The sequence below is a fragment of the Salarias fasciatus genome, chromosome 9 (assembly GCF_902148845.1).
Source record: "Salarias fasciatus chromosome 9, fSalaFa1.1, whole genome shotgun sequence".
Lineage (NCBI taxonomy): Eukaryota > Metazoa > Chordata > Actinopteri > Blenniiformes > Blenniidae > Salarias > Salarias fasciatus.
Genome location: NC_043753.1, coordinates 16,920,874 through 16,945,169, shown reverse-complemented (window position 1 = coordinate 16,945,169; position 24,296 = coordinate 16,920,874). Strand labels below are relative to the sequence as shown.

The 24,296-nt window shown below is 43.6% G+C and overlaps 1 protein-coding gene across 2 annotated transcripts in view; it reads left to right on the top strand.

The window, feature by feature from the left end:
* The window catches only part of kiaa1217 (KIAA1217 ortholog), an 83,433-nt gene that overhangs the window by 26,185 nt on the left and 32,952 nt on the right, over positions 1–24,296 (top strand). Inside the window, exon 3 of one of the 2 annotated variants that reach the window (XM_030099700.1) lies at positions 14,856–15,142. In XM_030099700.1, the coding sequence (XP_029955560.1) occupies positions 14,856–15,142 (287 nt within the window). Of the gene's footprint in view, positions 1–14,855; positions 15,143–16,365; positions 16,497–24,296 lie in introns of those variants that run through there. The other variant, XM_030099702.1, reaches the window with a different exon arrangement.

Genomic DNA, 24,296 nt, shown 5'->3' with positions numbered 1-24,296 from the left:
CCTCTAATTGACAACCTACAGATGCCCTTATGTGTCAGACCTGATGTAAATTATTCTCATTTTTAAATGTTTTTGAAGCACTTGAGGTTTTTCGGTCTTATTAAAGCATTAAAATGAAGCCCGAATGAATCCTAAAGCTGCCTAATCCCAATAAATATGGATGGGACTCTGCCTTTCCGTCACCCTGCGGATGTTGGCTTTTTCTTTTTTCTTCTATTGACCAAACTGACTCCTCGCTAATGACTCATTATCATAGCCTGATTTCATAATTACCCCTCCACCTGACAGACCCAGCACACTCTCATTTAGAATCGGACAAGATGACAAAACTCCCATTCCTGAAAATGTTCTCTGAAATCTGCAACGCACAGGATGTTTTTTGTGGAGCTGAGGTATTCTGGGTGGCTAACTCTGTAGTTTTTGAGGAAACCTGTCCTGTATCTCCACATGGTCTGTTTGGAGAACTCCTTCCTGCCCGGACTGATAAATAGACGGGACCATGTAAACAGTGGAACGAGGCCCAGCAGAGCAGTTTAATATAGAGTATCGAATGAAAACCCTTTAGGGCCAGGCTGAACAAAATGACAGGAACGTATAAAGTGAGAGTTGCTATTTTCGCTACGTGGAGGCACAGCGTCAGGTCCCTTTACTCTGAGGACTTTTGAGTTGGAGAAGGATTACCCAAGTGTGACACTTCATAACCAGAAATCCACTTTGAAATTGAGGACAGTTTGGCACGGCATTTGGTGGCAGGGTGGAATAATGGTGTTTGGGGCTATTTTAACTATGTTAGCATAACTCAGAGATTAACGGTGTCGATTGTCTCAACACACTTAGGTTTCGAGAAAAAGACTACAAACCATTCATTATCTTAATCTTGGTGATAGCTCATCTTTTACTCTTGAAACAGTGTGAAGGGAAGCTTGATGTTTTTAACCTTATATAGTAGAGTTGTTTTTGTTACAGGACACTTTACAGAACGAAAGTGGTTTATAATTCATGCTGACTAGACACACAGCCTGTATTTAGCAAGAAAATATCTTCAGATGCAGGATTCCATGGTACACCGTCGTCCCTTTAAATGAGAACATTTTCAGTACCTCCACACCTCGGCTCGGGTCGTGCCAGCCGTCCAGCTCAGACTCCCTTCAGAGTCATGAAAGCCCTCTTGTAAAACCTGACATTTCCAGTGTTTGATGAAGTATTTTACCTTCCAGCTTCACGCGCCCTCAGAAACTTTCTTGGCCATAATTGCAACAATAAAAGCAAAATTTTTCCTAAATGTGAAAATGTTTGAATTTTATTTGTTATTGTTTAAAATTACAACTGAACTTTGGATATTTTTTCCCATTGTATCTTTGTGAGAAGGCTCCACTTTTTGATTTAAAGGGGGACTTGAGTGACTGTTTTCTAAAGCTCATCTTTACAGATAGCATCTATATTATAGGGCACTCATAAGGTTTACCAGCCTATCATTACATTCCACTGCAAATCTATGAGGGATTCCAGCTCGCGCTCGGTTTTCGTGGATTTTCCATTCTAGGTCTCCGCTTTTTTTCCACGTAAGTCCAAGGACGCAGAACATTCCTAGAAGCGTTTCCATTGGTTTAATGATGGCGGGAAGAGGGGAAACAGCCTCTTAACGCACGTGTACTCCGACTCGCACGGTTCTGTCGCTCGTGGCATTTATCACCTTTTCTTGGCACTCGGTTTCAAAGTTTCCTTCCTGTCGGGTTCTCCTTCCCTGTTTATCCTCCCCGGCAGCAGCACAACAATGCCTCATTTCAATTCGCCCAGATCTGAGACCGCTGGAGCCGTTGGGCTGCTATGCACATGCTAAAGCTATTAGGTGGTGAATGGCAGTGGTTAGCCACGGAGGCATCGCAAAATAACCATCTCACTACATGCATAATGAAGCCAGGGGAAAGGAGGGGGCCACGGTATCGGCTATCTGCATGTGTCTGCATGCACAGGGAAATGTGGCGCCTTGCCTGTCCAACCGGTGGATTGCCAATCATGCACAAGTCCTCTGAAAGCATGAAAGTGCCTTACAAGGCATGTTCACATGTTAAGTTGTAATTTCCTTTTATTGCCAGCTTAAGCTTTTTGTGAATTTATCCTGAAGTCTTTAAGAGTCTCCTCAGCCTGACAGATCCCAGCTATGGTGAAGGAGAGCTTTTATTATTAGACACATCCCATTTGGTCTCTCTCAGCACAGCTCAGACAGCTTGATTGAGGACTCTCTCTGGAACCGAAGAACGACTTAATTACAGTAACTATCTCCATCTGAATTTGCTGGGAGTGCATGCATAATGCATGTCTTGCTTGGTATCACTGGACTCAAATTAGAGACAATAACTGTGTCAGAAATGTGCGACTATGATTTTCTGCTTTGTGGTTTATGAGAAGAAGAGCATACATGGGTCTGTGAACACATGGTTTATAATCATAACTGAGAAGACTGGAGTGTCAGATATAATTACAAATGTTAATTAAACATTTATTGTTAATCTTTTAGGTGCAACATGATTATCTGGTGTTTGTTCAGTGAGTGTTGATGTTTGAGGCTTTGCCGTAATTTGGCTGTAAATGTAGTTTCACATCTAGCCATATCACCAGCGACAGATCTCCAGTCCGTTCTGATTGAACTGTTAACCATTAAAATTTCTAAGGAAGCAGCTGACAGCTGCATACTTCACACTGAATGACAGTCCTTAGTTTAAGTGTTACTTCCCGGCATCAGTGGAGAGTTTTTCTTTTTCCTTTTTTTTCCCCCCCGTTGTTGCTCAGACCAGAATCTGTTTAAGTGAAAGGAATGGTGTGCAAAAAAAAAAAAAAAAACTTCACTTTGAGAAGTGTACTGCATTGCAGTTGGTGGTCTGTGGGTTTGCAGCTTGTACAGTATCATTTCCATGGGGGTTATGTGTTACACAGTGTGTCCCAGTAAGCTGGATTCTGCGCTGCTTTGATCAGGGTAGAGTCCCCTCACTAATCCGCTTGAGCTTTGGAGGTTTGCCCAGCACGCATAACACACTCTCTAAAATTGTGATTAAAAAACAGATGCAGAGGACTTGCCAAAAAAGATGAAATAGTCCGAGTAAATCAAATGGGAACAAACTGAATTAACGCTCGGATGTCCGGCTCACATTTGCATGCGCGTCAGCGCCACCTCGAGTGACATGAGAGTTTCCAGCGTTTGCATATATGTGTGAAGGTGAACAGAAATGTACTTTGTACTTCATCCAGAGTAGACACCGAATTTAATGACGTAATGCCGACCACATCTTTTAATCACACCCAGTGGGGGGGGGGGGAGTGTGAGCTCTGATCCATATTTTAATTAAAGCTGCAGGACACAGACAGGATTAGGAAGTGTAACTACTTCACTCATTTCTTCTCATCTTTTCAGTCGTGGATGAAAAGCCCTCACTAGCGCTGGGCTCAGCTGTAAATCTCTGTATTTTGGCGCCGATAAACAGGCGGGGACGAGATCTCATCTGGATACAGCTGATGAGCTGAGAGAGCGACGGTGAAACAATGGAAAAGGGAAGGAGGAATGGAAATGAGACGAGAAAGGAGATCCAGGCAGGAAAAGAGAAACGGGGTGCTTCTGGAAGGTTTGTTATGGCCCTCCCTGCATTACATCACTGAGATGCTTGTGCACTGATGCCATGGATGGGCCGGGGAGGGGAGGGGAGGGGAGGGGAGGGGGAGGGGGAGGGGGAGGGGGGGCCAGCCCTGGGGATGAAGTCATTAATAACCAATCAGACGACTTCACTCCGGCTAGTTCCTTGGGCTGAAATAGTAAGTCCTCCGAAAATGTATTTTCCTCCTCTCGAATCACGGAGCCTTTGTGCCTTGTGCGTTTCCCCTCAGGTTATTTTTAGACTTGCGTTAAAAATAATTTATATCAAACCCTGTTTCAGTCACGACCGCATGTATTTGCAGCCATAAAAGTCTTAGCCTTTCAGCCTGTCCGAAGGTATCGACTTCTGCTTGCAGCTATTGGTACAGATCATACAAGGCCAAATATCCATTTCAGGTGGTTCAAATATAGTCAAAGATTCCCTTTCGGGCAGTGCCTTTAAAGCGATCAGCATTTCTCTCTTATGCCTCGAGACGCTCTGCTTTATCGATAGACTAAACGCACGCTGTTGTTTGGAACGTCTAATCCAGTCATGGGCGACCTGCAGCTCCCATCCGCATCGTTATCAGCCCACGAGCCATTCCAGAACGAGATGAAAGTCATTTTAAAAACATTTCAACCTAATATTGCACGGAAAAAAAAAAAAGTTTCCATAACTTCTTCCGCACTTCTCGGTGTCACAGTGGATCATCTGCCTCCAGTTCACTCTAATCCCTGCCTCTTCTGCATCTAATTTACCAGCCATAAATCCTATATATCCTTGTAGTACACGTGCTGTGTAATACGTGTAAAACATTTGTGTGAGACATTTTTAAGGCTCTCGTAATCTTCCAAGTTGCCCAATTCTGATTTAGTTTGAAGCTTCTCTGAAAACTGCAAATTTGCCTGGAAACACTGTGGACAGCGAGAGTTAAAAACACTGAAGCTCATTGCTTTTGAAACCAACATAAGTTATATAAACACCTATAACAACCACTGAATAAGATGGATTTATCACTAAGAGCAACACCAAACTTATTATATAATCATTAACCATTATTAACAATAAAGTGAGTGACAAATTAGATTTCAGACACAAATTCCTTCCACTGTTGGAAATCTGATTATAGCAGAGTGACACTGGGAGGCAGCATGAAAGTAGGCATTTTATGAGGTAAAATCAGTCACGTTGAGAGACTTCTCTCCCATGAATACTCCCATCGCCTGGTCTCTGTTTGGGCATTATGGCCTGTTTTTGGTAAAACTATTAAACTTAGCAGGAAACCAGTTTATCTCATCTGCTGTGGGAAAGCTGCAGTATTTTCTTTGCTGCAACCACTTACATTAGAGACTGTTAAAGTTGTTTTTATCCTTCTGAATACTGCTAATCATCTTTCTTTGTGTGATCCAATAAATAAATATCCTCTTTAAATTAATGAAATAATTAAATCTGTCAACATTACAGTTTATGTACTCTTGCGTGTGAACAGATTCCCTTCTTTCACCTTAAACTGGTGCGACCAAGCCAGACCACACACTCACCTCCTCATGGCGCTTTCGGCTTTGGTTTAGGCCACACACATGTGTGAAGAGTGGAGCACGCAGGCATAAACACACAACACATGGCCGGCACACAGCAGTTTTCACAGATAAAGACAGGGACAGAAGCCCCAGTGTTCTCAGGATCTCAGAGTGGCTGCCCCTCCACGGATTTCATATCCCGCCGCCACCTGCCGCACTTATCAGCTCCAGCAGCACTCACCTCTCCAGAGGAGGACGTCACGCAGCCACTCGGCTTCATCGTCTCCGCTGCATACAGATGTCAGTGCTTGGCTTTGTCTATTGAGCTGAAACAACAGAGAAACATGAGAAACACTAAAGTTCTTTTAATCTACTTTTTTTTCTCTCTGTTTTTCTCACAGTTTGCTCTTGAGTTGTTGGCTAGTTATCACCTTTAAGTTAACCCTGCTTATGCCACGGTGGCGAGCAGAAAAGAATGGAGAGGAGCCGATCCTCAGCGCAGAGGATAAAGTGAAGAACACATGATTGACTGGCTGGCGGAGCTCGGCTCCTAAGCTGCTTATCACTATGAAGAGAGTCAATTGCAGTGCAATTACTTTTTAATAAACTTGTGAGGGAGCTGGCATATTGAAAGACATATTCATATGGAAGTCATGTCCACGCTGGATGCATAGTTAACTTACAGCAATGTGGAGGAAAGTCACTTTAATTCACTCATGACTTTGCTCTGATTTGGCTGGTGCCTCTTCGTCTGTATTAATATCTGTCCGGCTCCAATTAAAGGCAAAAGTTAAACTTGATGCTCAGTTTAGAGTATCCATACCGTGCGTGTGTGTGTTTGTGTGTGCGCACCTTCTTACACCGGTCTTAAATCTTTAATAAGAGTTCTTCCAGCAATACCTGGACAAAGTTTTGCAGTTTGCAGTACTTGGTCGGCTGATCTGATGTTTACGGGGAAGTTATCATCACATAGCCAGAAGGTTCAGCAGAGAGACGCTGCTCCTCTTCAGGAGATAACCGGCAAAGTAGATTTTTGATTAAGTCCTGTTGGATCGGTTTTTCTAAAAAGAAAGAAAACCAATAACTAGTGAAGTCGACGCAGACGGTCTAATTGAGTTTTTGTTAAAAATTCAATTTTGGAGCCACATGAGGGTTTTGATTACTTTGTTAGGATTGTGTTGTTTCATAACAAGTGGCGCTCTGCTCCCAATGCGTGATTCTAACATTTCTATCCTTTTTATCAGTTTGGCCGTACGAATCACTGGCCAGGGTAAAGGTACAAACCTGGAATGAAAATTTAGATATCAAATCTGCACTACCTGCAGCCTTAGTCACACTTGGTTGTGTGTTTAACACTCACACCGAGGTTCTGCTGCAATTAAACTAACTGGAGTGAAATATGTTCGAGCGCAGTGGAGAGAAACGTTCAGACGGGAACTCCACAAAGGCCAAGATTTCTTCAGCGGGGGGAGAAAAGGTAGCCTCTCTGGCTCCTGCGTGGATGTCCTCCTTCCAGTCGCAGCTGTTCCCAGCCCCCCCCCCCCTCCTCGTCCCTCCCCCTCAGGAAGCCACCGGCTTCACTGTTGGCCCAGAGACTGTTGTCACAGGAAACCGGCAGACATCTGAGCCGCTGGCGAGGTTGACTTATACCTTCTCTGGCCGCAGCTTAATGAAGTGTACACACTGCTGGGGTTCGCCGGCAAACACATGCACACGCACGCTTATGATCACACACAGGCACACAAACACACACACACACGCACACATACACACCAGTTCATTAAGCAGCACTTAGTGTCTTAGTTAATAAATGACAGAAGGAATATTGGAGGACATATTTCCGTGTGGATAAGACGCACAAGCACACGATCTCCTTCCTTTCTCTGTCACATGCTCAGATGCGCTTTAAGACCATGCCTGCAGCGTGTTCAACAGCACCCCCTGGTGTGGACATAAAGCAGAGTGTCTCAAAAGAGGCATCAGTGTGTTTGCCGGAGAGGAGGCAATAATTGCTTTGTTGCCTTGGATTGATCGGGTGCTGATGTGTGTCAGGGAGGGGTATCAGCCAGGCGCTGTCTGTGCTGACGGATGAAGCCAGCCAATAAACAAAGCTGTTTGTTTGAGTTGTCTTCTGGCAGCGAAGGAAGGAAGTAACAGGGCCGCTCTGCCGGTGGATCGTCTCTCACCTACCCTCAACATGTTTGCTTTGTTAGCCGAACAATGCGAGAGAGAGAGACAGATGAGGAAGAGAACAAAACGGCTAATCCGAAAGCATGTTGCTGGCGATGTTACTCACGTCTGCAGTATTATTTATTTTTACAAGGAATGTTGAACAGCCTTATTTATAGGCTTCGCTGAGCCGGAGTTAAACTTTACTGAAATCGTCATCCATTCAGTAGGAAGTGTATTAACTTTGCACCACAGTTAAAGATCCACTAGTCTTCCCCTACTCAGAATGAGATATTCCACTTGGAGGCAATAAGCAGTAAAATCAATTTGCTTTGCTTCATTGAGTCCAGCTACAGTAAAATGTCTCAGCTGAGTGTACCAGGCATCGCTAGTGAGATAAATGTGTATTTAACCTTTATTTTGCAATGTTAAACTGTCAAAGTCTCTGCTCGCGCTTCACTTGTTTTGATATCGCATTCAGTCACCCCACCACTGCTGCTATTCCCAGCGCTGACACCCACATACACACTCGTACACACACTCCACTGCGTGTCTGTAACTCATATCTTTTGGCTGGGTGCCTGTCAGGTTGGCAGCCCTTTCTGTTTGTATGGCCTCAGTTGAATGGAGGGCCTGGACATTCCTATGAAAACACACACACTCCCATATAGTTTATACATCTATAATAATTGAAAAGTGGATTGAAATCACCACACGAGTTTTGAGCATCCGTGAGTTTGCGCTGAGGCAGGAGTCGCGGCGGTCTTTGCTGACTAGATGGGGGCTGGTTGGTCATCGGCGGCTGCGTGACGGCGGGGAGATGCCTCATTAAGCGAGGGAGAGATGAGAGACCATGTGGGAAAAAAAAACAAACAAACTTAAAGATGACAATTGCAAAGAAAATGCAAAACGACAAGGTGAAGAATTGCTGAAAATTCCTAAGAGTTATGTTACAAACTTCTGGAGAATCTGACATATCAAACCTCTGTGGCTTTTTATAAATCCAATTATTGGATTTCATTTGGCAGCTTCATATGCATAATTCATATGGGGTGTTGATTTTATTCATGATGGAGTGGAAAGTTGAATATTTTAATGGTAAGGATAGCCACAGAGGAGATTTGTGGGAAAATCCTGATACGTGTTTTCTGCTGTGAACAATGTGACAGTGGCTGTGTCCTGAGTGCACCTCACAGCTCTGGGTGAGCGCTCTCACAGTGCACAGTGGCACTGTGGGCTCCGCTCCAGAATCAACAGGTCACATAAACACAGGCTCCGGCAAAGCACGGGCCCAGACGGTGTTCCACTCCAAGGAGTAATATGATAAATCTGTAAACATCAGGCAACTATGAGAATTCTTAGATTATCTTTAAGCTCAAGCCCATATTGAAATCGTTAAAGCAAACGCTGCTCTGAAACAGTGAAAGAAAATCATAACAGCCTGTTGTTCTCTCAGCACATTGTGACATGCTGACCTGAAACTGACACAATCAGCCTCTCAAATCAAAACAGAGTCTCCTGTTTCTGTGACCTACTACAGGGAAAAACCGAAACCTAAATGATCGCCTTATTTATAAACGCCTCTCTGATTGGTTGGCTTTGTAAGTGGACTTTTTTCTATGTCAGCTATTGGCTAAGAGAGATATAAAATTCCTTCTTTCAAATTACTCTGAACTATTTTTTCCTTTTCTCTGTGTCAAGGTAAAATATTTAATATGTAAAACATTTCTCTATTTTTTTGTGTGTGTGAAATTGTTGACATGACTGTAAACTACATTTGTCCTGCTTCAAATACGCGGAGCAGATCCTCAGATGGGAAACCGAATATTCCCTGAGAGTGCGTGAACGTCTGTTTGGCTCAGTTTGAAAAATGTGGCCGAGCCGCATTGCGAAAGCACGTTGTTGTTGCTCACATCCGCTAAAACACTCTATCTATCAGATCAGCAATCAGTGAGATTTCACTGTGAAAAGCGGCTTTGTGTTTGCTTTCTGTTTTTCTTTTTTTTTTTTTTTTCCTGCAGACTGTGAGCTGATCACCTCCAGTGCAGCATGGCGGTGTCAGTGTGGAGCCCTGACTGTTGTTGATGGGAGAGAATGTCCATTGTTTTTGCAATCTGTCATTGTAAGGATCTTAAAATCCCTCATGATCTCAGAAAAAGTTGTTTTGAATGGATTCATTTCAGTACGTCCGCAGCCTGCTAGAAGCTTTTTCAAGATGGTGAGGAAAACCATGTTTGTTTTTAGCACCGGCCTGTAATGACAGCGCCAAATCATTAGGAGTCATCAGGAGGGAGTTTAATTATTTCCGTCCATGCCCGGTCTCCTAATTATGATGGGCGCAGGTCATGCCTGATAACTAGATGCAAAACGTGTGGAGCAGAGGTGGTAAAAGCTCAGAGAGTGAGTCAAGTGGCTCCGAGACAAAATCAACAGTGAATGAAAGCTCCCACTTCACTACACCAGTGAGAGTCTGCCAGGTCAGGAAAACTGCAGCAGCTTGTGTCGTCATGGTGATCTCATCTGATGAACAAGTCCTCCAAGAGAGTGAGGTGTCAGTTGACAACATGTGAGTAATTGAGTAAATTTAACTTCTTTTATCAAAAACCATAAATGCAGCAAAGCATTACCTCAAGGATCTGCATTCTCTGCAGCTGTGTGCGTCTCTTCACCCTCTCCGTCGTGGTTCCCTTTATTTCACCTATAGTTACTGTAATTACATTCATTCTTTATCCAGTAAAGGATGTTTTTGGACAGTGGAAGGAAATCAGTGTATTTAGGAAAAAACAACTCATGCCAAGGAGAACATGCAAACACAGAAAAGTCCTCAGTCGCACTCAAACTGGGGATTTTGTCGCTACAGGAGCACTAAACATTACGTAACCCTGCATTTTTGGTAAGATGATCATGAAAGTCTGCAAGTTTTTAAACTGCATTATGTTCATTTTGCAGGTTAAATGTTTTTGCAGCTCTAGACAAATATTTTTGCCGGAAGGGTTTTGGACCCCTGCACCAGCCAGCATGCCCCAAAATAACATGTAATAAAAGTCTTTTTTTTTTTTTTTTTGCAAAAATGAAGGCTACATAAAAAAAATCGAACCAACTCATCTGGAAGTTATTGAAACACATTTCACCTGCTTGTGGCATTTTAAAAAAGCACCACTGTTGTTAAGCTTTATCCTATTGGGAGAACAAACATCTTTAAAAATAGCTTATCAAAACTAAGACTCTTTCTACAATCATGGCCAGAGATATTAAAAGAGGCTTTTATTTATTTCAAACAGGAATGTCGGCCTGCAACTTGTTGAAAATGATATTGTCAGAGGATAAGAGGCTTGTTTTATTCTAATCATATATAAATAACATCCGCTACGTGCTTCATTCCACTTGCATAGATGAGTTGATGGTCCACCGCTGACAACTTATACACACTAAAAATACTGCCAGGCACTCAGCAGTGGACCAACACTGTGATGCGTATCACTATTCGTGGCTTCAGGGTAGTGCTATGTGAGCCCTGCTTTTATTGCGCACAACAGGGCTTTGTATGTAACTGCATAGTTATGAGACAGTAATAGTAGGGGAGAGTGGGAGAGTGAGCACTGGGATACATTCCTCCATAAATAAGCGATAGCGAGAATGTAACTGCAAAACAGCAGGAAGCCCCGCCGCTCGCAAGGACCCGGCGTTCACGGTCAAGCGCTCCACGTTGTCTTTCAGCTGAGAGGGCCATCATTTACTCAACGCTGGCAGCTGTGAAAGAAAGAATGACATTCTTGGGCCACTGAAGCGAGACACAATTCGCCGGCAGATCCCCCGAGGTACGGCAGGGGAAGGAGGTCATTTTGGGGGGGGACCCGGAATGCTGACAGGAAAAAGTACAGCAGGGCAGGTTGTATGCAGACCCAAGGATGTAATTGTTGGTTGGGAAGCAGCTGCTTTAATTACGTGTTGCGCTGACCTGGTGGTTGGTCGGGATGATGCATGTGTCGTTCTTCTGCAGGCTGAAGAATTTTGACACATAAACACAGTCCGGTTGTAGCCGCGTTTGACTCCTGATTCCTTCACAGAACTGCACCATCTGAAACAAGGCACGTTTATTTCAGCAATTTCACTTGTACAAACAAATACAATGGTGAAAAGGAAAAACTCCCTTTATAGCCAGAAGAAACCTTTGCACATGGAGAGTTTCTGCTGTTTTTTTGGACTGGCCAATCCTAAACTTGGCCCTGCCAAAACCACCAAGATAATTTTTCATATTTCAAAAGAAACACTGTTTGGTGTATTTTAAACAAATTTTTTAAGAGTTGCGGACATCACACAACACTGAAACCCGAGCAGAGACGTCAGGGATGCTGCAGTGAAAGACAGTTACCTTCTTGTGAGAATGCGAACTAGCATAAATTCAAAGTTACTGCCAGGGTGACTTTATTAAAACACACATAATGCAGCTGCTATAAGAGGAGTTTTTTGTGCATTTTACTGTATTTTGCACCAGAAGGTATCATTCAAGTGGGCTTTATGTTGACATTGTGGTCATTTTTATTAGTAATTGTTTGGTTTTGCAGAAATACAGACATTTTCATCACATACATATATTCTTGCGTCATAACTAAGAAAAACTTTCAAGTTCCTCTGACTCATTCTAAAGATAGCCTGAAGTAAAACAAATAGCTTTTCAGTGATTATATGCTTGATATTAAGGTTTTTAAGGGCTTGTCGGTATGTTTCTGACCTGATATTTTTGCTTAACTTGCTCGCAGCCCCTCTTCTGCAATTCATGGAGCTCTCTCTCTCTCTCTCTCTCTCTCTCTCTCTCTCTCTCTCTCTCTCTCTCTCTCTCTCTCTCTCTCTCTCTCTCTCTCCCTCTCTGCCTGAGGCTTAGCACCTCAACATATCAGAGGGTGGAACCAGACAGAGAGTGGATGCAGGCAGCTTTAGTCCCATATGCTGGGCATTATATGTCAGCTGTTACTTTGTGTTTGCTCATGCACCAACTCCACCAGTTTCAATTACATGGCCCACAAACTAGGCCATTGATCCCCTCACGTTTTCCTGTTAAGGTACGTCAATTTGTGCCTTCTTCTTGCACACTGAGGGTCACTTACATCAGCAGCTGCAAGGAAATGAACTTGCGGATAGACATAACCCCCCCCATCCTTTTTTTTTTTTTTTTCCCTTTTAAGCACACATGTATAACGGCAGAGAGAGTGTTTGCACACTGTCAAGGCAAGCAGGGCCGCGTTGCTTTTGATAAACTGGAGAGCAGGACTACAGTGTCTCCTGTGAGGGTCATAATTGGAAACAACACCGCCCGCAGGACTGACGCTTGTCTTATTCGGTCTGGTTGATCAGATAACTCGACGGCGTATTAGCTGACTGCCGTACGCTGGGAGTAGTCTGGATGTGGCACAGAAGTAGGTTATGACACATTTGGATGCATGCGAGCGTCTGGTGGGCCCCTCAACAGGGACAGAAAGCTAAACAAGAGTAAAGTTTCCAGACATAGTCGTGATCGGGAACAGGCATGAGTGTGTGTGTGTGTGTGTATTGTAGTTTGACACCTGCTTAGGTCTGAGTTTTAAGAGAAGATGATTTCTTTTATTAGCATCTGTTCCTTGCTCTTTATTTATTTACTCACATCTACATTCAGCGTGTGGCTGCTCCACGACGGCTGTGCAGCTCCTAGCCTGCGGGCCAGGGTCTAGTCACTCTACGTCCTGGAATGCAGTTGACTTTCTAAATCCCCACCAGTCTATCCTGGGGCTGTGGGGCAGGGCCTATCTCAAGCCCCCTTTTTGCACGTGAAGTACGTCTGGAATCTCAAAGCAAGCAGTTCGCCGATTCCCCCGGCCTCAGTCCTTCGCCGGCGCCGCGCGCGTTATTCTCAAACTGTAATGGAAGAAGAAATTGCAGATGAAGACAAAGATCGCTCACTTGGGGAAGGTAATGAGCTTTCTGACATGCCACCCGCAAATGAATTCGCATCCTTTGGAGGTTTGAGCGTGCTTTGTCTGCTGAGTGTAATTTGGTTAGCAGTGGGGGAAACTGTGTTTGTGAGTTAAAAATAGGACTGGAAGTACATGAGACGCGCTGCTGCTGCTGCTCCCAAACTTGTGCAGGGTGGGGGGGATTTGGCTGATGGAGCTGGTAGCGGGGTGCGATCGTGACGCACCATCACACAGGATTCCTCCAAAATTATTCCTGCTTTTTGTCTTTGCCGATCAAAGCAGCTCTTCGGCTCCTTTATAGGATTTGCAGGTGAAAACTAAATTAGTAAAACTGCCAAGTAAAAGGGAGGCAGTAAATGTAGTGGGTGATCCAGGGAAAGAAATAGTAGCTTTGTCACTTCTGGAGTTGTTACCTTTCCTTCAGTCCTGAAATGTCTTTGAAATGAAAACAAGAGGCTCATCATTCATTCATGGCTGCAAGCCAGTTAAAAGACTAAAGGAAAGCCATATCAAACAGCCAGCATAATTCTGGCTTTTCACTCACAATTTTGTCAATCAGCTTATGTGGAGCCAAACTCTTCCAGAGGCCATTCATTTTCTGCTATTAACCTCTGAAAGGTGCACATTATAGCTCCAACTTACTGTCTACTAAACAAGGCAGCAGATCAGCTTCCTTTATTGCCTTCCCCCCCCCCCCCCCCCCCCCCCCCCCCCCCCCCCCTTTGTTTTCACACTTCAGCAGCCTTTCTTCTCTCGACTGGGGCTGGAACACATCTTCCTTTTTTGTTTATCACACATACGTGCGAAGTGTAATTATTTTCTGAGTTAAGAATAAAGTTTGTTGTCAGTCAAAAGCCGTTCACCTTGACCCCAGTACGGGAAATGCACATCATCAATCTCTGCACAAGCTGCTCGGCCTTTGTTGGGAGAGATTTGGGATTTCACTGCCTTGCTTATGGACAGTTTGGCATTCCCTCCATTAATAAACGTATTAAAAATATCTTTCAAATCACACTTCTTGCGGCTCTCCTTTCCCGCTCAATCATCTTTTCTTCTTTTTTTCCTACAAAGCACTTGATGTGTGAACAAATGCTTTTGATATCATCTACAAATATTTCAATTTGCATGCTTGTAATAAGGCGATATCCTTAGTGTTTTTGGAACAGATAGATCTCTGTGCAGCTGTTCCAGTCCAGTGTTTCTCATCGCTGATATTGTGTTTGTCACAATAAACTGAGGAGTTATTGCAGGAATAATCAGAAGCATGAATATGTAATGAACTGGAACAACTGTGTATCAGATAATATTTGTGTGTTTTTGTGTTGGCTCAGGAGAAAATATAACCATCATTTTGAATATGAAACAAGCATTTCTATTTCGTTTTGCCTTTTTCACTTGTCACAGGTGGAAAATCAGATTATTTCAACTGGAGTTCAGCCTTCAGTGTGTTTGCCGCTGATTTAATGTGACATGTCCTCTTCGTGACCTATAGAGGAAGAACATACACATGTGCACTTGTTGTTGATGCCAAAACATAAGAGCAGCACATATGCTTTAACCTCTTGCCTCTGTGCTCCCTTTTATTCCCGCAGAGCAGTCCAAGAGCAACCTGAAAGTAACCTCCCCGGAGGACGCCGAGCAAATAAGCCGCAGACAGGCGTCCCCAAATGGGACGCCGCCTCCGAGAGGGGACGCCAAAGGGAGCCGCACTGTCCCCCGAAGGCACACGTTAGGGGGGGCCCGCAGCTCCAGGGAGATCCTGGCCATGCAGCCGTCGGATATGGACAAAAAGAGGGAGGCCTTCCTGGAGCATCTGAAGCACAAATACCCCCATCATGCATCGGCGATCATGGGCCACCAGGAGAGGCTGCGGGAGCAGGTCAGTGGGTTTAAGCTGCTACTTCGCTCTGGATCTCTTGTTGGGTTCTGACGTTGTAAAAGGTTTCTCACAGTCTCACATCCATAGGTGGCACATTTGGCACCTTGCTGATCAACATATTTTCCTTAGGAACAGATTGTGACTTTCGGGAAAAATAAATCTTGTATTTGACAGACAGAGCAATAATACTGATGTTTCCCTGCCTCACTTTGCTGTGTGTGAAGACAGTTCATTTTCACTGCTGCCAAGTGGCAGAAACCTTCATAATGCAGGTGTGATGTTTGTTTTGTTTTTTTTTAAGCAGGACATCTTAGTTCATCCGTCAACAAAATCGAGTATGAACAAATATGTAAAAAGCTCTTCCCGGTCGTGGCAGCGGAGGTATTTTTATTTTCCGTTTTGGTCTTGGGTGCAGCGGCGGAGCGGTTTCCTTCCTCTTTCTTGCCGCAGGTTAAATGTGAAGAGTATCCTATAAATCTGCTTGTCACATCTCTCTCCCACAGCTGTTGTAAAACAAAAAGGTGATTTTTTCCCCCTCCCTTTAATGAAGGGGGAGGACGTATGAATAACAAACTATTTGAAGCGGCTGCACATGATTTTTTGATCACCTCATTTTGCCTTGTTTATACCTTCAGACTGGCACGTATACAGTATTGTATTTGAAGTAATTCATTGTTCTTCTGAGAGCTTTTAGAGCTAATATGCTCTTGTGTTTCAGCTCAGTGGGAAGCAATAAGTTGCAGGTTTGGCTCACCTGGCCATTGCCTGATTGTTTGCTCCGGGTCAGAGGAGGATGAAGGGAGGGGCAGGCCGCTCTTGTTGCCAAAATAATTGAGCTAATGGTGAGACTGGCAGCGAGCCACAACAGGGGAGCTGCAGACAGTCAGCCCTTCAAAATAAATCCTTTTTCTTTTCTTTTTTTTTCATCAGTTGTTGTTTTTACCGACCATGCACAAGCATGCAAGTATGCAGTTTGACTTTTTATTCATCAAAACAAGCGCGCGCCGCCGTGAGCTGACCAGCCGGGGGAACAGGGCAGGCTCTGTGCTGGAGGTAGTCAGACAGGTAAGTTTGGATCCGCGCGGGGTGGAGTCAGGGTTGTCATAGTGACTCGTGATGTCAGGGCTGGAGGGGCTCAGCCTTCCGGAGCGGGCGGCGCGTGGGAGGGAGAGCAGGAGAGCAGGAGAGTCGCTCTGCCGAGCGGGCCGAGGACCTGGACGCTGCTGGAGGGAGGCATGGCTCCGTGGAACGTCAGTCCCGCGCAGGAGTAACCTTCAACTTTTTTTTTTTCTTTCACAAGCACAGTGGAATAACTTTGTAAAATCGTAGCGCCGCCATCAGAGGGGAAAAAAAGGTAAGAAATACCGGGAAAATCTAACAGTCAGTGCATGGTCTCACTCAGTGCTCGTGCGCTTGTTGTGGGAAGTGCGTCTTTTTTTCTTTTTTTCTTTTTTCTTTGCGCTCCTTAAAAATGCGCCGCGCTGTCAGGTGCTGCAAACTTCGAGGAAGCCCGCGCGCAAAACTTTACGCAAGACTTTAATGAGCGCCGCAAAAACAGTAATAAAGCAGAAGTGACTGATTGATTAGCGACTCTTGTCAGATCGACGCCTCGGGGTTGCCAGTCGTAAATTCACGGAGATGCACAGTCACCCCTTCCTCCACATTTCATGTCTGCCACACGTATGGAGCAGATTTTCTGTTGCGTTGTTACATCAAATCAACATGCTGTGTACTGTGCAGGAGAGATGGGGACAATATTGCAAGTCTTACCTGTTTTGACCCGTTTTCCTTTGGCATGCTTTCTGGATAAAACAGACGATTTTTCAAATGTTTTGCCTTGTTTTTTTCCATTGAGAGTTCTCAAAAAGATCCAAGTTTGAGACCTGCAGAGATCAGATCGTGCAGAACCTGATGACACATGATGACTTGTCTGTATTTGCTACACTTTAAAGAACGCAATGCTTAGTTAAATGTGAACACCTCTAGGGGCTGATTTTGGAGCACTTGTTGGGGGGAGGTTGTTGTGTTTCCATGGTTAGACTGCCTATATTGCGCTCAGGATTACTGGATTTGCCCTGTACCATAGGGTTAGGCATTTGACAAGACTAAAGTGCTTGCGGGCATTTCACATAGCTACACAGTGAGAGCAACAAGTGCTCAGTGAAAATGTGTTTTTGCAATCTGCTTTGCGATGTTATGCATATTTCATATGAGCAAGTTGTGAAACCTTAATTTGATTTCTTATTGTTTGTGTTTCTGCACAAAAAAATCAGGGTTGATGTTTTTCTGAGGGAGAATCCTGGGTCTGTTTGTGAAATAAGCAGAGGGCGCTGAGTGATCTGTGCCGATTGTCAGTTTGTAAGACTTGACACTTTCAAATTGATTTCAGAGCGAAATGTCTGATAATGTTATTCAGATGTGTAGGATGAAATCTGAGTTGATGATGTCTCTTGAATTTATTATGTCAAGCGAGAAGATGATAAACGATCCTGACAGTGCCATGTAATTTGAAAAAAGGAAATATTGATACTGTGTTTGGCATAATCTAATTGAGGATGTCAGGAGTAATGCAACATTAGAATTAAACCAAACAGCATTGACAAGTTTATTGAAGTGTTTGTCGTTGGTTTTGTGTAGTTATATATGTGTGAAGAGTTGTGACAGTGAATATTCTCTACTCACTACAGTGTTGTTGTGGCTTTTGAAATGGGTAATATAGAAGGAGAGACAGGTTGTTTTTTATGTTTTGTACCAGATGTAAAATGCCAGCCCTACAGGAGTAAAGCATACTTCACAGGTGAGAAAGGCAATGTGTCACCTGAGGTTTGGGTTACAAAGGCGGGGATTTATCAAGGTCAAACGGAGGTTGCGAAGATAATATCGCTTTGGTCTGAAAAGAGGATGACCCCGCTCCACCCGGAATGACGGCACAAACACAAACGAGCACGAACAGACCGAGCTCTCCTTATATAAGGTAGTGCTCTATTTCTTTCTTCCTCTCCCTCTGTGATCCTTAAACCCATAACAAAAGCGAGTGGTTTAATTTCCTCCACTCCTCATCAGGCCTGCAAAGACCTGGATCCCACCCAGGGGAGATGAGATAACATCCCTTTGGCCCCACCGCCACCCATCCTCTCACCCTGTTTTTCCTCAGCCCGGGGGCCTTGCTGAGCACACACAGCGCTGCTTGACCGATCACAAACACACACATGTTGAATTCCCCTCCTTGTGCCTGTGTGTCTGTGTGTGATGAGGTGTGACTTGCCAGGCTCGGGAGTTTTTCGACAGACCGGAGCAGCCATGTTAGAGGAGCTGTCTGCGGCTCTGGGCACCAGACAGACGGAGCGGCCGCCTCCGAGCTGCGATAATTCATAGTCTGATGAGAGCAGAGGTTATCGCAGCGGTGTGACGGTCCCCATGGCGAAACCGGTTTCTGGTACACTTTTTTGTCCCACAGCTGCTTGTGTTGTGGTTCTCTGGCTTTGTTTAATTGAGCTACATTCAATAAAGTTAATCTTTAGGATCAAGATGTTAATTGTAGGATTCAAATATTATTAATGAGATTAATTAAAGACATTTTCCTTTGTAGTGCATTAGGTATTTTAAATCATTACGCTATAACACTGTTATATCGAATGCATTTGCAACACATTTTTAAGTAAATCTCTTCAGTTTGTTGTTTATTTCTATTCTTTTTACAAGCTTGTGGCTGTTTTTTTTACACCTAAATAGTGCCACGTGATGAACATCTCACAGCTGTATGTGTCTTTAAAAGTAGCCACAAAAGTGAACGCCTGTCATAGTTTATTAGGGAAATAACACACGTGTGTTTGAGTCTTCTCTGCAAGAAATAAAAATACTTTTTTTCCTTCAGTCTGTCATAGCAGTGACATGTTGCTTTTTGTGGATTAAGCTATGAATTTTATGCCCCCCAACAGTGACTCATGTTAAATTTTCTGTTGGGGGGGGGGGAATGCGGTTTCAAGGTTAGAGCAGCGAGCTTGTGATTGTAGAGTTTGAATCTCGCTGCCCTGAAGTGCGTCTGAGGGTTGCGTCGGGAAGGTGTGAAACCTGCGCCAAGTCAAACATCCGGGTCACGAATCCATGGTAGTGATCACAGAAAGGAGCAGCTGAAAGACAAACTCTGTTTTTAGAAATATTATGAGCATTTACTGCGCCTCCCCTGAGAGGAGAATGAAAACAAATCATTTTGAGGGCAACAAAAAAAAAAAAAAAATGGATGAAACTTAAAAAACTAATTAGCTTTAATAGAGCCTGCCTGGTATCAGTTGATTTAAATTTAGGATGGAACTGTTTCATGCATTTTGTTTAATTTTATCACACTGCAACATTTGTCCGGACTCCCACATAGTTTTCTCTGTGGGTTCCTTTCCCATCGACACTCTTTCTCCCACGAACCAAGGTCAGCGAGATAACAGTGTGCATGCTACAACTCCCCCGGCACAAGACTTGACCATGATCAGACAAATAATACCACCAGAGTGAGTCTTGAGGAGGGGAAGTTTGCTCCTGTTTTTGACTAAACTTTACACACACAAGAGTTGTTGTCCTTTCCTGTTTCCCAGCACTAACCAGGAATCAGCCTAACCAGACAGCAGACACAGGAAAAGCAGAGGTATTGTGTCCTAAAACTTTTATAACCCAATGATTTATTTTCACAAATAGCTCGCGTTTGATAGAATACTTTAGGCCACATCTGTCTTTAATCATCAAATTCTGCAAATCAGGAGCGGGAGATGTTTTTAATAGCTTCTGGCACCTCTGCATGAAGGGACACTTTGAGAGCTACCTTCAGTTACACAAACAAGAGCTGCAGGGTTAATGGCGGGCATGCGCTGACCTGCGCGTTAACAGGGGTTATGTGGCGGCGGTGGTGGTGGGGGTTTAGGTTTTAGGGGTGCAGCGCCCCAACGGGGAGGACAAGTGGTCTGTGTAGTGGCGCCGAGGCTTGTTCTAATCCCAAGTGTCGTTGGGGGGGGTGGGGTGGGGGTGTTAAGCCTTTATGACAGAAGGCCCTGATGGACCTGCCACTGACCACTCCTGATAATGAGTCAAGCCAGACAGAATTTTACACACTGTCTCAAATGCAATGCCTGTGTGTTAATCAGAGCAGCTAATCAGGTCTGAGCTCTTTTCAGTGCTCCATTCCTGCAGAGGGACAGAGCGCTGTCCGCCTGGCTTAAGCGAACAGCAGCAGCCGGAGTTACCGTCAGCTGTATTGTTTCTGCGCTCCCCTGGCCGGGACCGACAGGTAGTCGTTATAGGGATCCTAAAAAGTCAGGATTGTCTTGAGAGATTTGCAGAGAATGCTGCAGAAATGGGACAGCTTTAACCTTATGCCCTGACATTCCTTTGGGTGCAATTAAGACCATTTGTCAATACAGCCGTTGCAGCCTCAGGAGCAACCTCTTGCAGAACTGCTAATCAACTAAACTATGCAACTATGAAGAGACAGAAAGGTAATTAAAATGTTTAACAAAGAGGAGTAACAGAGGGAGTTCTAATTTGCATAACTGTATTAATTGAGTAATTCTCATATCTATTTTTTGGCTTGGACTAAAGGTGGTCTCCTGTGGTCCTAGAGGGCCAAGTCCTCCATGCATTCAATGCTCCAAGAAACTTGATTTTTTTTGAATGTGTCATCATCAAAAAAAAACAGCTAATGAACCACTTGGCACTTTCAGGGGTTTTTCAAGCAGGTACATGCTGAAACCCTGCAGAGTTGTGGCCCTGCAGGACTAGGAGTGCCCATTTCTGGCTCTGATGTTTTTTGTTTTTTTTTTTAACCATGAGATCCTGCATGAGATGATGGCATGAAAGGCACCAAAGAAAAACTAGTTACTGTTTTACAGCTAATGCACAGCTATGCAAGAACACAGCCTCACCTTGGTGACAATGTCTGACCAGAAATCCCATGCGCGATTAGATTTTGATCTGTGAGGTGAGCAATTTTCCTTCGTTTGCTAATAAATAAATAAATGAGGAAAGGATCAATTAATTTATTATAAATAAGTAAGCACGTTCTCCAAACTGGAAAAAAGTATTTCAGCTGGCGTGCTGCGATATCAGAGCCACTTTGTACCCAGGTTAATGCTCTGAGGGACTCGGTGCTCAGGCACAGAGGTTGAACTTAAAACCCTGCTTTTCTCTGTCTGCTCCTGTTTGCATAACTGTAAGGGAAACATTTTTGACTTACTTTTGAATAATTAAATGACACAAATTAGCATGTTACCACGCAAACGAAGTATTTTTAGGATCAGATGTGGATTGAAATTAAAAGCCTAAAATTTTCTTCTAAACTTTTTTTTACTCTCCATTGAAGTCAAGTGAAGGGAAAAAACACTTATTTTTGATATATTTATGTGGAAAAAGTTCTCAAGCTTTGCAAGCTCCTGAATAAAGTCAGATCTTTTTTTTTTTTTCTTTTCTTTCTGTACATTCACTTACAAGTCTTTGCATGCAACCCAACATCTGGACTCCACCTTAGGCCAAAGGTATGAGTCTAACTTCAAAAGACAGAACGTAGACGGCGGCGCACTAAGACGATTCCACCACTGACAGCACCACATCGAAGCATCTGGTTCAGACTTTAATTTTTTCTTTCCTGCACTTTCTCAACAGTTTGCAGGTGTGCACCAAGAAAGACACATCAGCGCCGAAGCTCAAGTTGCTTCTGTAAATGTTTGGAATAAATTATCAGCCGATTGAATCAAAACAAGCGTTTTTCTTGCGCCAAAAGGAGATGACGAAGGCGATAAGGAAGAACAGGAGTAAGCAGATAGTACAACCAAGCATTGTGTCTGTGAAAGGAATCTGTCTTAATTTATGTGGCTTGACAACGGAGGACCGTTTATGACATCTGTCATTGTCACAACTATTCACACCACCGTGTAAATCAGCCTGTGTCACTTTCAGTTCAGTTGGCTACTGCGCTGCACTCGGTGCGCACGTGGTACCTAATGAAACAGCGACAGGCCTTCAGCTCGGTCCAGGGGAAGGCACGGTGGCCGCTCAAGCGACAGTGGCCGCCGTTGTTTACCGACAGTGAGAGTTACAGTTTGCTTCGTATGGTTGACTGACTCATATGGAGCGGAGAGGTCAAAACTGTGTGTGTGTGTGTGTGTGTGTGTGTGTGTGTGTGTCTGTGTGTATAGGCAGTGGCTCTTATTGACCCAGGCAGACACTATTGCCACCAGTCACTGGAGGAAAAACAACAATAGACAGTAATGTGTGTGTATATACTCACTGTAGCCTTGTTAAGCTGAATGAAAATATCTGATGACGACTAATTGTCTGACCTTTTTTCTGCACATACAGATACATTGAGAAGCTTCCTCTGGGAGGGTGGGTATAATCAATCTCTGGCTTGGTGGAGGAGCTGTGTGGTCCTCAGTGATTTGTTAATTAGGCATGAATAGCAAAGCCATTATTATAGCTTCATGGGAAGAAAAGAAAACTTTATGAAGTACGCTGACTGTACTGAAGAAGTGTAAATGTTTATTTTAGGTTTTGCTCTACCAGAATTATCCTTTCTTTGTTTTTCCTCAGATTTGTGAGTTTATGTTAAGGATACAGGACTCTTTTCCCTCCAAAGAGAAAAATTCCATATTTTGCTTTAATAGCTGTTGTGGCATAACAGCTTCCGTTGGTCTTTAAATCAAATTTAAAAAAGAAGCATGGCTGATCTTGAGTGTGTGAAGAGGAAGTAAACCTTCCTCCACTCCTCTCGAATGACACTGCCAAGAAAGATTGATGATGAACTTAAAAAAACAGGGATTGATACTGATTTATTGCTGTGGAATTTGAAGAAATACACGAGGAAGTGGATGGAGAAACACAGATGGATCATTTTGATGACAAATTTTAAAAAGCTTGAGAATAGAATTAAAATGCTGAGGAAGACTAAATAAAAAAAGCAAACAAGACATAGAAGTATCTCTGACGTCCCATGTTTCAGATGTGTAACAATAAAAATCTTCCCAGACCTGAGACTGAAAAATATCTTGGAGATGTTATTCAGTGTCGGCACTTTTGGCGACAGTTTGAGACGGCTGTGAACGACAATCCCAATCTGACAAAAACAGACTAATTTATTATCTGAGATCAGATCTCAGTGGTGCAGATGCAAATCTTACAGGATTACTTTTAACTGAAGCCAAGATGCTAATGGCATAGAAATGCGTCGCAACAGATTTGGCAGAAAGGATTTTAACGAATACGCTATGATTCCTGTCAATGCCAGTGACATTAAAGCGATAAGATATGTGTTTTGTAGTTATGGAATTTATATCTGTAGTTTTGTTGTATCTCAAGTCGAACTAACCAACTTTTTCCAAATGTGAGCATTGCTATGTCCACTTTGTGTATGCAAGTTCATCAAACATTTAGTTTAATCTACCAATCAAGGATTTATGGTGGGGTTGCCCCAAGTTCTCAGAGCAGAATTGTGTGTTGCTGCTGATCAAGTAATATTTAAAGAGCAAGTCTGAACAGATCGTGCCTCCTCAGCCACGCCAACCAGTATTTTGCATGTATTTGTTTGGTTAGAAAGAGGGTGTGTGGCTTTGAGGATCGACTGGATGTGTGTTCACTTGGAGATGTGTGCGAATCATCGCATGCAAGCCGAAAACATGATCTGTCGGCCTCAGTATGAGTCTGGACCTGCTAACTTATGCAACCTTGGCTTGAGTTCCACAATCCGATCTCAGCACATCTTCTTGTCACATTTTTAATTTGCTTTTTTTCAAACAATTTAATTTTCTCTTGTAAGGATCCCAACATTCATTGGAAACATGCACAGAACTGTGTTGGAATGGCGACCAGGCACGTGCATTCATGGGTGTCAGACTATTTGTGCTTCAGGACGAAGGCCTGACTCAGTGTCCCTGCGGACAGAGGAGGAGGGTCTTATCTCCTCGGGACACAAGTGTCATCTCCCTCTCCTCAGCTCCAGCCTCAGGGCGATACGATTGGAGCTGAGATTGGACATGTGGATTTGTCTTTAAGCTGCCATTTTAAGATAAAAAAATGTGTTTAACTTTTTTTTTTTAAGCCTAGAATTGAAACTTTTTGCAGTTTAAAGCTGCTGCTGGTAGCTTATTTTCTACTCTGACTTCACAGAAACACCATGGAA